The sequence below is a fragment of the Somniosus microcephalus genome, chromosome 30 (genome assembly GCF_052327205.1).
Source record: "Somniosus microcephalus isolate GS21.2 chromosome 30, FLI_Smic_1.0, whole genome shotgun sequence".
Classification (NCBI taxonomy): domain Eukaryota; kingdom Metazoa; phylum Chordata; class Chondrichthyes; order Squaliformes; family Somniosidae; genus Somniosus; species Somniosus microcephalus.
Window position 1 is genome coordinate 22184858 of NC_141016.1, and position 17744 is coordinate 22202601.

At 47.9% G+C, this 17744-nt stretch overlaps 1 protein-coding gene across 1 annotated transcript in view; it reads left to right on the forward strand.

Moving 5' to 3' along the window:
* LOC147098007 (electrogenic sodium bicarbonate cotransporter 4-like) overlaps positions 1-17744 on the forward strand; it is a 156410-nt gene that overhangs the window by 11673 nt on the left and 126993 nt on the right. Inside the window, exons 2-3 of the mRNA XM_085971204.1 lie at positions 14137-14226; positions 16762-16950. Of these exons, the coding sequence (XP_085827330.1) occupies positions 14154-14226; positions 16762-16950 (262 nt within the window). The 5' untranslated portion in view covers positions 14137-14153. The remainder of the gene's footprint in view (positions 1-14136; positions 14227-16761; positions 16951-17744) is intronic.

Here is a 17744-nt window from a genome sequence, read left to right on the forward strand (position 1 = left end):
ATCTTCTCACAATCCCCATTTTTCTCCCCTCCCATCTGAAGGCACCAGGGGTGAGATTGGTATTGGGCGGCAGTCAATGGAAACGATAATCGGGCGGGGTGTAACGCGGGCGTGCTAATTCCCCATCGCCCATTTGGTGCGGCTGGTCAAGACCAATTTCACCACCGCTGACCCTTGTTGGCGTAAGGGGTAGTCTTCCAAAGACTCTCCCTACTGCTGCCTCGCCCAAGTAGTCATTCCTCAAAGTGTGACTCTTGCTGGTGATTGGCAGAAGCCTATTCAGCAATGGGGGGGCATTGAAGCCAAGCCTGATTCTGCCATCGTCCCACCATCCACACATGTAGCTTCCAGCAGGAGATATAGGATAGGAACCTCGGACCAGGAGGAGGCCATTCAGCCCCTCGAGCCTGTTCCACCATTCAATGAGATAATGGCTGATCTGCGACCTAACTCCATATACCCGCCTTAGGCCCATACCCTTTAATACCTTTGGTTAACAAAAAGCTATCAATCACCGATTTAAAATTAACAATTGATCTAGCATCAATTGCCATTTGCGGAAGAGAGTTCCAAACATCTACCACCCTTTGTGTGTAGAAGTGTTTCCTAACTTCACTCCTGAAAGGTCTGGCTCTAATTTCCTGAAAGGTCTGGCTCTAATTTCCTGAAAGGTCTGGCTCTAATTTTTAGACTATTCCCCCTAGTCCTAGAATCCCCGACCAGTGGAAATAGCCTCTGTCTATCTACCCTGTCTGTTCCCCTGAATATCCTGAAAATGGATAGTACTGGAAACTCTGCCCGACTTTTCTATTCCTATTCTAATTCTGCCCTCTTGAGCATCCCTGATTATAAACACTCAACCATTGGTAGCCGTACCTTCTGTTGCCTGGGCCCTAAGCTCTGGCATTCCCTGCCTAAACCTTGCCGCCTCTCTACCTCTCTTTCCTCCTTTAAGACGCTCTTTAAAACCTACCTCTTTGACCAAGCTTTTGGTCACCTGCCCTAATTTCTCCTTATGTGGCTCGGTGTCAAATTTTTTTGTCTTAAAATACTGCTGTGAAGCGCCTTGGGACGTTTTACTACGTTAAAGGCGCTATATAAATACAATTTATTGTTGTTGTTGTTCCTTTGCCCAGGGACACTGAGGCCATGTTTAACACCAACGCCCCCCCCCCCCGCCCGCCACCTACCCCCCCCCCCCATTAAAAACCGCTGTCCTGTCTGACCTCATCTAACTCAGCACGAACTGGGAATTGATTCTGCCCACTCTGGACCTGTACAGCCTAGTCCTCCACCTGGTGCAACCTTTACCCACTGGCCCAGTATATTTGTTGCTTGTAAAAAGGAAGGTTAACAATTCTCGTCCCTACTCCCTCTCCTGTCTATGTCTCATAGAATCATACATACATAGACACACACGCATGCACATGTACGTACATACACGCAAGCACGCATGTAGGAGTAAGGATGTCTTACTGCAGTTATACAGGGCCTTGGTGAGACCACACCTGGAGTACTGTGTGCAGTTTTGGTCTCCTTACCTAACAAAGGATATACTTGCCATAGAGGGAGTGCAGCAAAGGTTCACCAGACTGATTCCTGGGATGGCAGGACTGTCGTATGAGGAGAGATTAGACCTGTATTCACGAGAGTTTAGAAGAATGAGAGCTGATCTCATTGAAACGTATAAAATTCTGACAGGGCTAGACAGACTGGATGCAGCGAGGATGTTTCCCCTGGCTAGGGGGGGGGCGGGTCTAGAACGAGGGGTCACAGTCTCAGGATATGGGGTAGGACATTTAGGACTGAGATGAGGAGAAATTTCTTCACTCAGAGGGTGGTGAACCTGAGGAATTCTCTACCACAGAAGGCTGTGGAGGCCAAGTCACTGAATATAGTTAAGAAGGAGCTAGATAGATTTCTACACACAAAAGGCATCAAGGGGTATGGGGAGAGAGCGGGAATATGGTATTGAGATAGAGGATCAGCCATGATCATATTGAATGGTGGAGCAGGCTCGAAGGGCCGAATGGCCTACTCCTGCTCCTATGTTTCTATGTTTCTATGCACACACACGTGCGCGCACAAGCGCAGACACGCTTACGCTCACACACACGCGCACACGGTAAAAGTTTACTGTAGGCACTGTACTGTTTGCTGCAGTGTGAGCATTCTGAGCAGCAAATCTGACACACGACAATGGACTTTTAGCAAGGGATATTACAGAAAGCGAAAACCATTCTGACTGAACTCAAAGGACATAACTTCGAGCGATAATGGATTGTAGCACAGCTGAATAAGGTGCCACCTCATGGAATTGAATTCAGGTGCACTGCAAATGGATTATAACAAACCTGTGACTGTTTGGTGTAAAGTTACATTCTCCAAATGTTCTTATTGCAAATGTTACACCCCTGTTTACAAAAGGGGGAGAGGGATAAACCCGGCAACTACAGGACAGTCAGCCTAACGTCGGTGGTGGGGAAACTTTTACAGACAATAATCCGGGACAAAATTAACGGGCACTTGGAAAAATATGATTAATAAATGAAAGTCAGCGCGGGTTTATTAAAGGCAAATCGTGTTTGACTAACTTGATTGAGTTCTTTGATGAAATAACGGGGAGAGTTGATGAGGTTGATGTCGTGTATATGAATTTTCAAAAGGCATTTGATAAAAAACACATCCTAGACTTGAAGCCCATGTGATTAAATGGACAGTAGCAGCATGGATACAACATTGACCAAGGGACAGAAAGCAGAGAGTAGTGGTGAACCATTGGCCCAGAAATTCAGGTCGGGGGCTTCCCGCGGGTGCAAGCCTCCGACCTGCACTTACCTAGCGCGCCGGCCGTTGAGCTGTGGGCCCCGTGTGGGATTCCGATCCTGGGCCTGCTCCAACTGCCAGCGCACTGTGCTTGCGTATCCCAGGGGCGCAGTTAGTTCAATGCGTCCCCTGGGATCACGTGGGCCATGGAGAGCCAATGGTAGCAGGGAATGCTTCATTCATAAAATTGACAGAAAGAGCTGTCAAAACCATAAATACTATAAGCCCCAAAACATCACTAAAACTTCAAATAATTTTTTTTTAATCACATCTTTAAAATAACTATAAATTATATAAAATAACTATTTTAAACAATAATTTAAATTTTTGAAAAAATTAATTACATTTTCTAACAGGGCTAAAAATAAACTTATCTTTCTTTAAAGTATTTAAAAATAATAAACCTGTGGAAAAAATGTTTTAATTTTAATTAATTCATCACTTACCTTGTTAAAAGCAGGCGTTGCGCATGTGTAACTCCTGGAGACTTACCCTCCCGGAAAAACCTGGAAAAAAAACGTAAGTTCAATGCGCAGGCGCTGCCTCTCCGGTGCACGCGTTCCACCTGTGAACCCCTTTTTTCAGGGGAACGGAAGTTCCCGTTTCCCACGCATGCGCAGTGCATGCACGAAACCGGCACTTCCATTGGGCCTACGGGTGAGTACCCCATGCGTACTCACCCGTGGGGACCCAAATTTCTGGGCCGTTGTTTTTCAGACTGGAGGGAAATGGTGTTCCCCAGGGCTCGGTGTTGGGGCCACTGCTCTTTTTGATACTGTATATATTAATGACCCAGACTTGGGTATAGAGGGAATCATTTCAAAGTTTGCAGATGACACAAAACTCGGAAATGTAGTAAACAGTGAGGAGGATAGTAATAGACTTCAGGAGGACATAGACAGACTGGTGATAGGGACAGACACAAGGCAGATGACATTTAACACAGAGAAGTTGTAGTGATCAATAACATGTCATTCTATAGTGGACACTAGGTGGAGCCGTAGAGCTGTGTAGAGCTGGATATAGCTGTATGTTAAAGACTACACTACCCAGCTGTATGTATATTAAGACTACATTACCCATGAGGCACTAGGCTACCCACAAGGCAACAGTCAAGATGGCAGCCTGCACACAGGAGCACACATGCTGCATCTCTACAGATACTGTACCTAGAGAACGTGTACTGTATAAATGACTAGCTAGAAGCTAGCTGTGTTCATAATAAGAATGTCTAGTTATTAATGAACATAACAGAAGTGTGAAGTGATTCATTTTGGTAGGAAGAACAAGGAGAGGCAATATAAAATAAATGGTACAATTTTAAAGGAAGTGCAGGAACAGAGAGTATGTATACAGGTGTTTGAAGGTGGCAGGACAAGTTGAGAAGGCTGTTAAAAAGGCATGTGGGATCCTTGGCTTTATAAATAAGAGGCATATAGAGTACAAAATCAAGGAAGTTATGCTAAAGCTTCATAAATCAGTGGTTAGGCCTCAGCTGGAGTACTGTCTCCAATTCTGGGCACCACACTTTAGGAAGGATGTCAAGGCCTTGGAGAGGGTGCGGAGGAGATTTACTGGAATGGTACCGGGGATGAGGGACTTCAGTTATGTGGAGAGACTGGAGAAACTGGGGTTGTTCCCCTTAGAGCAGAGAAGGTTAAGGGGAGATTTGATAGAGGCGTTCAAAATCATGAAGGGTTTTGATGGAGTAAATAAGGAGAAACGGTTTCCAGTGGCAGAAGGGTCGGTAACCAGAGGACACAGATTTAAGGTGATTGGCAAAAGACCCAGAGGCGCACTGCCTGAAAGGAAGGCGGAAGCAATTTCAATATTAACTTTCAAAAGGGAATTTGGATAAATACTTGAAGGGAAAATGTACAGGGCTATGGGGAAAGAGCAGGGGCCTGGAACGAATTGAATAGCTCTTTCAAAAAGCCGCCACAAGCACAATGGGTTGAATTGCCTCCTGCTGTGCAGTATCATTCTAAGATTCAATGATTATCAGGTGCAACTCAGTAGGAACAGCCTCCCTATTGAAATTACAATCCAGTTGCTTTGAAATTCTGAGCATGGGTCGTCCATTGAAAAGGCCCCAAGAAAGAGTGGCGTGTTTTGGGGCTGCGACTTGCCTAATGTTACAATGGCCCTTGGGAGCACGTTCCCCATGATGGGAATTCAATATCTCGAGACAACCTCCTGTGCTATAGGACTGGGCAGTAGACTTCCCCAATGGTCCAGCGGAAAACTGCCTGGTTTGGTATGAAGCCACACAGACTATAACATCCCAATGTTGACTCTGGGTCTGTGCCGAGTTAACTGACCTCAGCCCGGGTGGAGCGATTGCCACATCTAGGAAGAGAAAGAATTTACCAGGGCCGGCAATTTCCTCAGCCTTGCTCTCAGTCCGCCACTGCAACTTTGCTGGAGGTGCGGCGGAACCGTCGTTTACCAGCATAAAGAGGGTGTCTGGTGCAGCTCCAGTGCAGTTCTGGTGCAGTTCTGGTGCAGTTCCGGTGACGCTCTGGTGCAGCTCTGGTGCAGCTCCAGTGCAGTTCCAGTGCAGTACCAGTGCAGTTTCATTGCAATTCTGGTGCAGTTCCGGCGCAGTTCCGGTGCACTTTCGTTGCAATTCTGGTGCAGCTCCGGTGCAGCTCCAGTGCAGTCCCAGTGTAGTTTCAGTGCAGTTCGGGTGAAGTTACGGCGGTCTGCAGTTCCTGATCACTAAGTAGTGACCCTTGCTGAAGAGTGCAGGGGAGGACAGCAGCAGGGTTGGCTGATGGCCCCCATGGTCAAATAGCTTGCCAAAACAAAGGCTGCGATTTTTCCTACCATGGCGGCTCCGTGGCGGGCGAAGTCGGTGGCGGGTCCCGGCCTCACTGCTGGCTCCAGCCCGCTGTCCAAAATGATTTTACATTGATTGGACTTGTTAAGCCTGCTCAGCACGTTTGCCAGCCAATTAAAAGGAAGCAGGTCTGATGACGTCATTTGATGATGCGTCATCAGACAATTTCCTTAAAGGAACATGCGCAAATTTACTTGGACATCTGTGCTGTCAATGTTCGACAGCATTGAGGTGCTGCAAACACTGACGAGCACTGCACAGAGGTGCACGCCTGCACCCAGGCTCTCCCATGACTCCCTTCATATGCTTATGGAGGGAGTCACAGCATGCAGGAAGGTACTCTCCTCACCCCAGGAAGCAATCTAGTGAACCTTTGTTGCACCGCCTCCAAGGCAAGTGTATCCTTCCTTAGATAAGGAGGCCAAATCTGTGCACAGTACTCCAGGTGTGGTCTCACCAAGGCCCTGTACAATTGTAGCAAGACTTCCTTACTCATATTCTCCAACCCCTTGCAATAAAGGCCAAAATGCCATTTGCCTTCCTTATTGCTTGCTGTACCTGCATGCTAGCTTTCTGTGTTTCTTGCATAAGGATACCCAAATCTCTCTGAACACCAACATTTAAAGGTTTCTCACCATTTAAAAAAAATTCTGTTTTTCTATTCTTCCTACCAAAGTGAATAACCTCACATTTCCCTACATTATACTCCATCTGCCACCTTACTGCCCACTCACTTTGTCTTTCTAAGGAAGGATATACTTGCCTTGGAGGCGGTGCAACAAAGGTTCACTAGATTGATTCCTGGGATGAGAGGGTTGTCCTATGAGGAGAGATTGAGTAGAATGGGCCGATACTCTCTGGAGTTTAGAAGAATGAGAGGTGATCTCATTGAAATATACAAGATTCTGAAGGGGATTGACAGGGTAAATGCTGAGAGGTTGTTTCCCCTGGCTGGTGTGTCTAGAACTAGGGGGCATAGTCTCAGGATAAGGGGTCGGCCATTTAAGACTGAGATGAGGAGGAATTTCTTCACTCAGAGGGTTGTGAATCTTTGGAATTCTCTGCCCCAGAGGGCTGTGGATGCTGAGTCTTTGAGTACATTCAAGGCTGAGATAGATAGATTTTTGGATTCTCGAGGAATCAAGGGATATGGAGATCAGGTGGGAAAGTGGAGTTGAGGTCGATGATCAGCCATGATCTTATTGACTGGCGGAGCAGGCTCGAGGGGGCGTATGGCCTACTCCTGCTCTTATTTCTTATGTTCTTATGTTCTTTATGGTGTTGGTGTGGGGTGGTGCCAACCGGGCACATCATGTGGCAGCCAGGGTGTACAGCGTCCAGTGAAGTAAATCTGGCCATGGTGAGGCCATCCCTGGCCTCCCGGGCAGCAATGTAGCCGAGTGCTGATGCCCTCTGTCCTGTGCAGCATCAGTTGATTGCTGAGAAGGTTGGTGTTGTTGTTGGTGCTGCTGGTGTGCCTGGTGCTGCTGGTGTTGGGGCTGATCGTGGTAGGATTCTGAGGACCAAGGTATGATAGTTTCAAGGGCACCGATGCTGATGTAATAGATGGCAGATTAACTTGAGATGACAGAAGTGATGTCAGTGGTGAGAGAGTTTGTTCCAATGAGGTGACACTGGATAGAAAGTTTACTCCAGACACTTGCAAACTGAATAAAACTCAGTCTGTCTTCCAAATGCAGTAAGCAACAGCTTCTGAGCTTGGAAAGTGAACAGCTGTGAGATGGGAGCTTTTATAGCACATTTCAAGCTGTCAAGTAATGAGATGATTCCATGACCATTCAACTCCCACCCTGCTTACCTGACGTGATCCTCGAGCAGGGTGGACCCCGTGAGCGACCTCGTAAAATGTAATGGTGAGCTCAAAATACTTCTTAATGGGCTGTTAACAAGGTCAGAATGACCTGAATTGCCTCCCCCGCCTCTGCGTATAGGGTCTGTTCAGTGCTGACAGACCCAACATCTGGGAAAGGTGCATGGTTGTGGGTTGACAGTGGGGTCCCGACCTGCTGTCAAAAAAAAAAATTTCTCCATCCAACCCGCCACCAAATGTGCCCGCTGACTCACCCGAAAAAATACCCCCCAAATTCACTCACCATCTGGGCTCATATATCGCCATGTGGGTAAGGTGCGGATTGACAGCTGGCACCTGTGCCCCATGCCCCAAGAGTCAGTGGGGGAAAAATTCAGTTGCTTTGCACCTCCCATTAGCACCCTAAAAGGGCGTTAACGGGGCGCAAAGCCACTAGCGCCCGGGCCCGGCGATGTTTGCGCCACTTGCAAAATTGACCAGACATTTTGTGGCGGCGCTAAACACTACTGCCATGATCTCCTGCGCCCACAGATCGTGACGTCAGTCGAGCGTGCAACACCCCGGTAGCGCCCCGGACCAGATATTGAGTGGTGCCCCCTACCTTTCCGCCTGCCGCTAGCAACGACAGGTTGAGGGGAGTGTTTTGCAGTCGGGAAGGGACTGGGGGAGCGCTATTTAAAGGCAACCACTTCCTGTCTTTTTTTGTCGGCGACATTTTTGCACCACGCACTCTGTGAGAGAGAGAGAGAGACTTCTGGAGAGATTCTACGCTGTGTGAAGGAGTTTTGGGTACTGAGCAGCACTTTGCAGGTTCATTTTGATTTGACCTTCCTTGCATCGATTTAGAAGAGACTATGGGAGCTGCACTCTGAGCTCTTTCCCTGGGCCTCTCCATTGTTCTTTCCAGCAGATTTGATGTACAGGTCTCTCCAGGCCGAGATTCAAGGCTGCAATGAGCAGGGTGTGGATGGAGAGCAAGATCGACCCTCCCCTTTAAGAACTGTCTGGCGCCAGTGTGTCTGTGTTCCATTGCTGACTGACATCACATGAGCTTCACCAGTGCTCTGAGGTAGTGCCTCGCTCCCCGGCGTTAGCGCCTTAAGAGAGGTGTGTAGCGCCTGATTTAGCGCTCCAATCACCTCCAGGGGCGATAGAAGCCAAGCTTGCAGTCAGAGGCACTAAACTTTGCGCCTGGCCGATAATTGCGCCCCAATCGGGGCGATACCGAATTCCTCCCCCAGTACCTCTGGCAGGGGATTAAAGAGCAGAAAATGGCAGGCAAAATAGCACAAAAGTGTCTGCTATTCAACCCTGTTATGCAGCAGATGGGAAAGGGACAACATTCTCAACACAAAGCGAAACCATTTCCAAAGCTTTCCTCACTTCTGTTATGGCTCCTTATCAGAAGCAGTGCACCCACTCAGTCTCTTGACACCAACATTTTAAAGTGTTCTTTCTGGTTCAGCTACAGGAAACAGGCTCAGAACTGCAAATCCTATTATAAAAACAGAAACTGCTGGGAACGCTCAGCAGGTCAGGCAGCGTCTGTGGAGTGAGAAACAGAGTTAACGGGCTAGATTTTCGGGGAGCCGTCAGACGGGGTTTCAGGCATGTGGGGGGGGGGAAATCCCGACTTTGGGGGTCCCGACACCATCCCGCCCAAAACCCCGCCCCACGTAAGTTTCAGGGGCGGCGGGTACCCGCCCCGCACTGGGACCCGCCGAAATCAGGCGGGAAGCTATTTTTAGCCTAATCCCTATTTTGAGGGGTTTCGTGTGGGTTTCCTGACGGCTCCAAACCACGCCAGGTTAGAGCAGGCGGGCCGTCAGGTTGAAGGAGTTGGAGGGGTCGCGATGTCGGCGCTCAGGTGAGTGATGGGTGCATGAGTGTAAAATAAGTGTGTTTGGTGTGTCTAAAGTGTGTAAAGAACTTTTACTTACCTTTAATTACCTTAACAGCCTTTCTTCCTGTAGCCGTCAGGAGTGCAGCACTCAGCCGGAACTGAAAGCTGAACGGCTGCGATCTGTCAAAAGTGACAGCCTTCAGCTTTTAGTGCTGCTGAGATTTCTAAATGAGTCTGCGCAGAAGGACTCATCTTAGAAATCAGACTGTCAGTGTTTGACAGCTTCAAACAGCTGTGAAACACTGATATTTCATCTGTCAGAAATCTTGACAGATGAAATTTCAGTCTGTGACGTCACCTGTTGCCGGGTGGCCCTTAATTGGCCTGCTGAGCCCGCTGGGCGGGCTCAACAAGGTCAATCAAGGGGAAATCGCGCGGATTGGCCGGACGTCGAAGTAGGCGGGTCAGAAACCTGAAAGGGGACATCCTGCCTTCTTCCCGACAGGTTCGACAAAATCGACCCCAACGTTTCAGGTCGATGACCCTTCGTCAGGACTGGGAAAGATTCAAGATGTAACAGGTTTTAAGCAAGTACAAGAGGCAGGGGGGAGGGGTGGAAAGAACAAAAGGGAAGGTCTGCGATAGGGTGGAAGCTGGGAGAGATTAAATGACTAAAAGGGATGATGGTGCGAGGCACAAGGAGGTGGTAATGGGACAAGTGAAGGAATAAAAGATGGGTCTAGAGGAGGTGTAAATGGGAATAAGCAGAATCATTACCAGCAACTGCTGTCTGAAAAAATGGAGGCAGTGGTTATGATCTGAAATTGTTGAACTCAATGCCATCCTATTGTCGGCTATTCTCCAACCTCGCCCCTTGCGGTTCTTTGTGAGGAGGACAAGAACCTTCTAGCATTAGTCCTTCATCCACCTATCAGGGAAGCTTGACCTGCAGCCCCGCACAAACAGTTCCTCCATTTTCTTTTCCTTGTTCTTTTTCCCTTCAGTTCCAAGATGTGAGAGGGAGAAAAATAATGCTGCAGTGCGTACTAATGTGATTATTCTTATAAATGAGCCTGCATTTCCCCCCCCCCCTCCCCCACCCCAAAAAGGAATTGAGGCTTTCACGAAGATACTGAAACGTGCTGCAAGGTTAGAATCTGACAATCCGAGCTTAACAGTGATTACTGCCATGGGGAAGCTACACGATCCAACACACGCCCAAAGTGTACTGAAAGTGTCTTTTGATGTGATTAACTGGAGCTTTTGACTGGCCGCAAGAGCCCTGAAAATTTCAAATTAAAATGATCCGTCTTTCCCTTCATGTATTCAGGACCGCATTTTGTTCTGTGTTTGAGAGAATGGTCCTCTCAAGTCCGCACTCCTGATCAGCATAGAGGGGGTGATTTTGTCAATGGGGGCGCGTTGGAGGCGGGACTGCTGCTTGTCGGGTTTTAGTCCCGCCTCCATTGACTTGTGGCCAACCCACGCTATTTTCCCTTGATTGACCTTGTACAGCCTGCCCCAGCGGGCTTAGCAGGCCAATTAAGGGGAAGCCGGTTACAGAGCACGTCAGCGTATGACGTTTCATCTGTCAAAAATTTTTGACAGATGAATTGTCATCGTTTGACAGCTCTGTGAAGCTGTCAAACACTGACATTCTCTGTAGTTTGATGAGTTCTTGAATTCAAGGCCTCATCAAACCTCTTTTGTGAGCAGAATTTAGATGGTTGTTAACATTTTCTATCATTTTCCACTCACCTCACATGCTTCTCACTCACCTCTCCACACTTGCACCCATCACTTACCTCTACAGCGCACTTTTGCACCCCTCCGACCCCCGCAGGTCCAATGCTCGCCTCGCTAACCCTGGCGGGGTTTCCCGACGTCGGGAAGCCCGCACCTCTGCTGGAAAAATGGGGATAATCCTCTTATCTGCCTGTTAGCTACCTGTTAACAGGCATTTAAGTAGCTGTAATCCCCTTCCTGCCTCCTGGAGACGGGACCCGGCGCGGGTCCACTACCCGCCTCCTGGGAAGATGGCACGGAGGCGGGTTGGGGGTGGGATGGGCACCCGCCCCCAGATTCTGCCATTTTCTCGGCAGTGCCGCCTCCAAACCCGCCTCCCCAGGGCTGGTAAGATCACGCCCAGACAGTCAGTTATACACTGAGCATGGCCACCGTGTAAATATCTGGTGGAGCAGACACTGTCACTGATCAGCAGCCTTTTGGTAACTCAAGAGTGTTGTTTGAATTCAGCCCTGTATCCAACTCTATTCATTCGTGTCCACAGCAAGATGGTAGTTTCCTTCAGCAGACCTGCGAGTCCTCTAAACTGAAAAACCTGACGTGTGGCAGGAGCGGGATAGTGCGTCACAGGACTAATAACTCCCCTTCCACCAGGGTATCTTGTGCTGCAAGCCACATTCTCCTGCCCACTTCAAAAGGTGATAAATGTCACACTGACGGACCATGTTAAACTAATCCCCACATCGATTTATAAGTGAGATAACCACGGAAATGGCAAGAAAATAGCAGTGCAATACTTGACTTCCACAATGCACAAACTGTTTCAAAAACAATGATGCTCCCTCCCCTTTTTGGACTCGAGGGGGAATCAAGGGATACGGAGATCGGGCGGGAAAGTGGAGTTGAGGTCGAAGATCAGCCATGATCTTATTGAATGGCGGAGCAGACTCGAGGGGCCGAATGGCCGACTCCTGCTCTTACTTCTTATGTTCATATGTACATCTCCACCATCCTCTTCTCCTTTAAGACCTTCCTTAAAACCCACCTCTTTGATAAACCTTTTGGTCATCCTTCTGAACATCTCCTTCATTGATTCGGCGTTTGTTTGTCTTAATGCCCCCCTGAAGCACCTTGGGCCAATTTTCTACATTAAAGATACTGTATGAATGCAAGTTGCTGTTGAATCATTAGAAATTAATTTCAATAACTTTCGAACAGAGCCTCGGATGAAACGTTGCGAGTGCTGACTCCCACAGGGCCTCACTTCACCATCTCATGTGGAATGCACAACCTTCTGGAATTCTGTGAATCCAAAGACAGGTTTCAACATCCAAGATCAGTGATCCGATATCAATGATCAGACAAATTAGGGTATGCATCATTTCTACCATCCCAGTAGATAAGGTGTGAACAGGAGACCATTGAGTCATTTGCTCTGGACAACCGGCCACAACAAAGCCTATTGTTAATGTCTGAAACGGCTGTAAGTTTGTACCTATCAGAAACTCGAGTAACATAAGAACATAAGAAATAGGAGCAGGAGTCGGCCATACGGCCCCTCGAGCCTGCTCCGCCATTCAATAAGATCACGGCTGATCATCGACCTCAACTCCACTTTCCCACCCGATCTCCATATCCCTTGATTCCCCTAGAGTCCAAAAATCTATCGATCTCAGCCTTGAATATACTCAAAGACTCAGCATCCACAGCCCTCTGGGGCAGAGAATTCCAAAGATTCACAACCCTCCAAGTGAAGAAATTCCTCCTCATCTCAGTCTTAAATGGCCGACCCCTTATCCTGAGACTATGCCCCCTAGTTCTGGACTCTCCAGCCAAGGGGAAACAGCCTCTCAGCATCTACCCTGTCAATCCCCATCAGAATCTTGTATGTTTTAATGAGATCACCTTTCATTCAACAAACTTGATCGAACTGATCTGCAGCTCAGCTAGTGAAACCAAAGAAAGCATGACGCTATCTCATGAGACTAAGGACTATCTCTGGGCTGTTTTGTGCGCTGTTTCTCTCCCCCTTACACCAAGACAGCAGAACTCCATGTCAGAGCCACAGCCAACTAATGGCAATTTTAAAGTCACATTATTCTATGCAACCAAAGTCTTTTCAAATCATATAACACGGATTATGATGGAGCTCTGCTGTCACGGACACGTTACCAGGACATTTCAGCACATGTTGTATGTATGAGAGAGTCTCTGTCCTTTTCCTTTATCCACACTCATTGGACAGGATTTTAATTGGGCCGTGGAGGCGGGATTGAGGGCGTGTGGGGGGTTAAAATCCCGAAATCAGGAGTCCCGACCCCATCCCACACCCAACCCGCCTTCATGCCAGTTTCAAAGGAGGCGGGTACCCGCCCCGCACTGGGACCCGCCTCCCCAAGGCGGGAAGGGAATTAGTGCCAATTAACTGCCTGTTAACAGGCAGTTTTTAGCCTAATCGCTATTTTTAATGTTGAAGTGTGGGATTCCCGACGGCTCCAAACCACGCCAAGTTAGAGGAGGCGGACTGTCAGGATGAAGGGCTTGGAGGGGTCGAGATGTCCGGTGTTCAGGTGAGTGATGGGTGCATGAGGGCAAAGGTAAGTGTATTTGGTGTGTGTAAAGTGTTTAAAGAAGTTTTACTTACATGTACTTACCTTTACAGCCTTTCTTCCTTCAGGTCTCGGGAGTCCCTCATCTCACCGGCACAGAAAGCAGAATGGCTGCGAGCTGTCAAAATCTGCAGCATTCAGCTTTCTGTTCCGGGGAGATCTCTAAATCATCCTGAGAGGAAGGAATTAACTTGTAGTACAAATTGTCAGTGTTTGACAGCTTCAAACAGCTGTCAAACACTGATATTTCATCTGTCAAAAGGTCTTGACAGATGAAATTTCAATCTGTGACGTCACCTGTTGCCGGGTGGCCCTTAATTGGCCTGCTGAGCCCGAAAGTTGTAGTCCCTCCTCCTACCCGACTCCTCAGTGAAAATCCAGTCCAATATTGTATCTGCCTTTAAAACGTGTAACACTTCTTCCGTTTCATCTTCAACAGCTTTGTTCTCATTTAGGATGGACCATGAAGCAACCATTGAAAGGGGAATGGGAAACACAAGAAGGAGATATGATGATGAAGTGGAGGAGGGTAAGTAAAGACAGTTGAAGTGCAAGTAAAGTAAGCACCACCCAATGTGTCACTGAGTTTCTCCAACATAGAAGGTACCAGGTTTGATCTCCAGTCTATGTTGAGTCTATGTTGAGTTAGTTGATCTCTGCCAGGGTTGTGATACAATTGGCCTGAGTGTCCCTGGGCCAGGTGGAGGAGAAAAATCACCCAGTGCTCACTATCCAATGACCCTGATGGAAATAGGCGTGGTGATGAGAAACCTGTCGCCTCAAAAAGTGATTAAATATTTGGTATGATGGGCTAAGCAAGATAATAGGTCCCAGGAACATTGAAGTTATTCACAACACAATGGGATAAGATAATGGGAGAGTTCATTCACTGCACAGAAATCTAGCTGAGCTTCTGCTCGTCGCAAGCAAGCCAGAGAGGGCTGGGGCTGGGGGGGGGGGGGCGCATTGCCTCCCTCCACTGGAACTCCTACCCCCCCATTTTCTCAAAGGCCTAGTGGTTCCTCGGCAGCCGTTACACCGAGAAGATTGAGGCGGATCAGCCTTTTCAATGGCAGCTGGTGGACCAAACCAGGCACTCCACCCCGCCTGGGGCAGGAGGACACCTGCGGTGCGGCCCCCTTCTATGCAGTATCATTCTATGATTCGTCATCTTCAATCCTTTTCGAAACAAATATTCGTCCAGCTCTTTTATAAAGCATTTGGATGATGCGGCTTAAATTTCTGCTGATAAGGCTCCCTACTGCTCCGAACTTTCTCCAGAAAGATACCGGGGCTAAAAGGGTCCAATTACGGACTAGGCTTGTATTTCCTCGAGTATAGAAGGCTAAGGGGTGATTTAATTTAGGTGTTTAAGATGATTAAAGGAGTCGCTAGGGTGGATAGAGAGAAACTATTAGGGGAGTCCAGCACAAGGGGCACAACCTTAAAATTCCTGGGACTGTCGTATGAGAAGAGATTGAGTAAACTAGGCCTGTATTCTCTTGAATTCAGAAGAATGAGAGGGGATCTCATTGAAGCATACAAAATTATTACAGGGCTTGATAGGGTGGATGCTGAGAGAATGTTTCCCTTAGCTGGGGAGTCTAGAACCAGGGGCCACAGCCTCAAGATAAAGGGTCGGCCATTCAGGACTGAGATGAGAAGAAATTTCTTCACTCAGAGGGTGGTGAATCTTTGGAATTCTCTACCCCAGAGGGCTGTGGAGGCTCAGTCATTGGGTATATTCAAAACAGAAGCCGATAGATTTCTGACTAGTAAGGGCATCAAGGGATATGGCGATAGGGCCGGTGAATGGAGTTGAGGTAGAAGATCAACCATGATCTCATTGAATGACGGAGCAGGCTCAAAGGGCCGAATGGCCACCTCCTGCTCCTATTTCTTATGTTCTTATGTTCTTATTAGAGCCAGGCCGTTCAGGGGTGCTGTCAGAAAGAAATTCTTCACACAAGGTAGTGGAATTCTGGAAATTTCTCCCCCAAAAAGCAGTTGAGGCTGGGGGTCAATTGAAAATTTCAAAACTGAGATTGATGGATTTTTGTTAGGTAAGAGTACTAAGAGTGAAGGAATAGGTGGGTAAGATACAGATCAACCATTATCTAATTCAATGGCAGAACAGGTTCAAGGGGCTGAATGACCTACTTCTGTTCCTATGTCCCTAAGTAAAAAGTCTGGTGCAAAAGTCTGGTGCAAAATATAGACAGCCGCAGCTATCTGCTTCTGACCAAAGAGCTGCATCCTGCCACAGAAACTAAACTAAGTTTAGGAATGTTACTAAATATGAAAGAAAGAAAGACTTGCATTTATATAGTGCCTTTCACGACCACCGGACGTCCCAAAGCGCTTTACAGCCAATGAAGTACTTTTGAAGTGGGGTCACTGTTGTAACGTGGGAAACGCGGCAGCCAATTTGTGCACAGCAAGCTCCCACAAACAGCAATGTGATAATGACCAGACATACAGGAAACTCTTTTTTATCCGGCACCGACGGAACCGGCGTGGTGCCGGTTGATCAAAAAGTCCGGATTACAGAGAGGTATACTTACCAAGGTATGAGAGCCCCGTACACGGCCACAGGTGCAGGAGCCCCGGTTACACGGCCACAGATCCAGGAGTCCCTGTTGCACGGCCACAGGTGCAGGAAACCCGGTTACACGGCCACAGCTCCTGGAGCCCCGGTTACATGGCCACTAATATATAGTAAAACTTACCTGAACCTACTCCTAAATTTTGCCGGTTAAGAGAGATTTCCAGATATTTAGGTGCCGGTTAAAAGAGAGTTTCCTATCTGTGTTTGTTGTGTTGGTTGAGGGATATACTGTGGATGCTCAGTCGTTGCATGTACTCAAGACAGAGGTCGATAAATTTTTGGGAACTAAGGGAATCAAGGGATATGGGGATAGTGCAGGAAGGTGGAGCTGAGGTAGAAGACCAGCCATGATCTTATTGAATGGCGGAGCAGGCTCGAGGGGCCAAATGGCCGACTCCAGCTCTCATTTCTTTTATGCTCTTATGTCTGTAGTCACAAAGCATTTCTTTTGCCCAGATCAAAATGCAATCTATATTGGCATCCCTGCACCCCAAGGCTACAGGAGAAAGAGACGGAGAAAGAAATTCTCGGCAAGCTGTGAGAAATCCAGCGAGGAGGAATGGTACCCCAGGAGGCAAGACAGATCCGATACCGATGAAGGAGGTGGCAAAGTGCCCACTGCTGCAGACTGCGCCGACATTACCAGTAGGTCATTTACACATTCTTCTTCTTCTTGGGCAGTCCCTCAAAACCGAGGACGACTTGCTTCCACATTAAAAATGAGTTTGCAGGTGACTGATGAGTCCAATGCGAGACCTACAGTCTCTGTCACAGGTGGGGCAGATGGTGGTTGAAGGGGCAGGTGGGTGGGGTGCTTGGGTTGACGTGCGCTCCTTGCGCTGCCTGCGCTTGGCTTCCGCTTGCTCCCGGCGAAGAGACTCGAGGTGTTCGGCACCTTCCCGGATGCTTCTCCTCCACTTTGTGCGGTCTTGGGCCAGGGATTCCCAGGTGTCGGTGGGGATGTTATACTTTTTCAAGGAGGCTTTGAGGGTGTCCTTGAAGCGTTTCCTCTGCCCACCTGGGGCTCTCTTGCTCTCTCACATTACCATAGAGATGTCAAGGCTCCTCTCGGGCATCCACCTCTGGTTGGACGTGTTCCTGGAGATTTCATCACATGATCTCTCGCCTCCAACTTTTTTCCCCACCTCCAATATTTTGATAATTAATGAAGTGTTCAACTAAAATGAAAAAAAAAGTTACAATTTTAAGAGTAATTAAAACCAATCTGTTTAGATTACTGGAATGTTCATAGCAGCATTTTTCAACAACTTGAAGTAGATCGCAGTTTGACCTGGGTTATGGCTTCTTTAAATTAAAACCTGCCACACTCCCAGCAATAGCTGTTTTTAATGGTAATATAGGTAATTGGCTTTTGCTGTCAATTCGCAGCATTGTGGAGATATTTACCAATTGTCAAATGCTCACAACTCCAATGAATC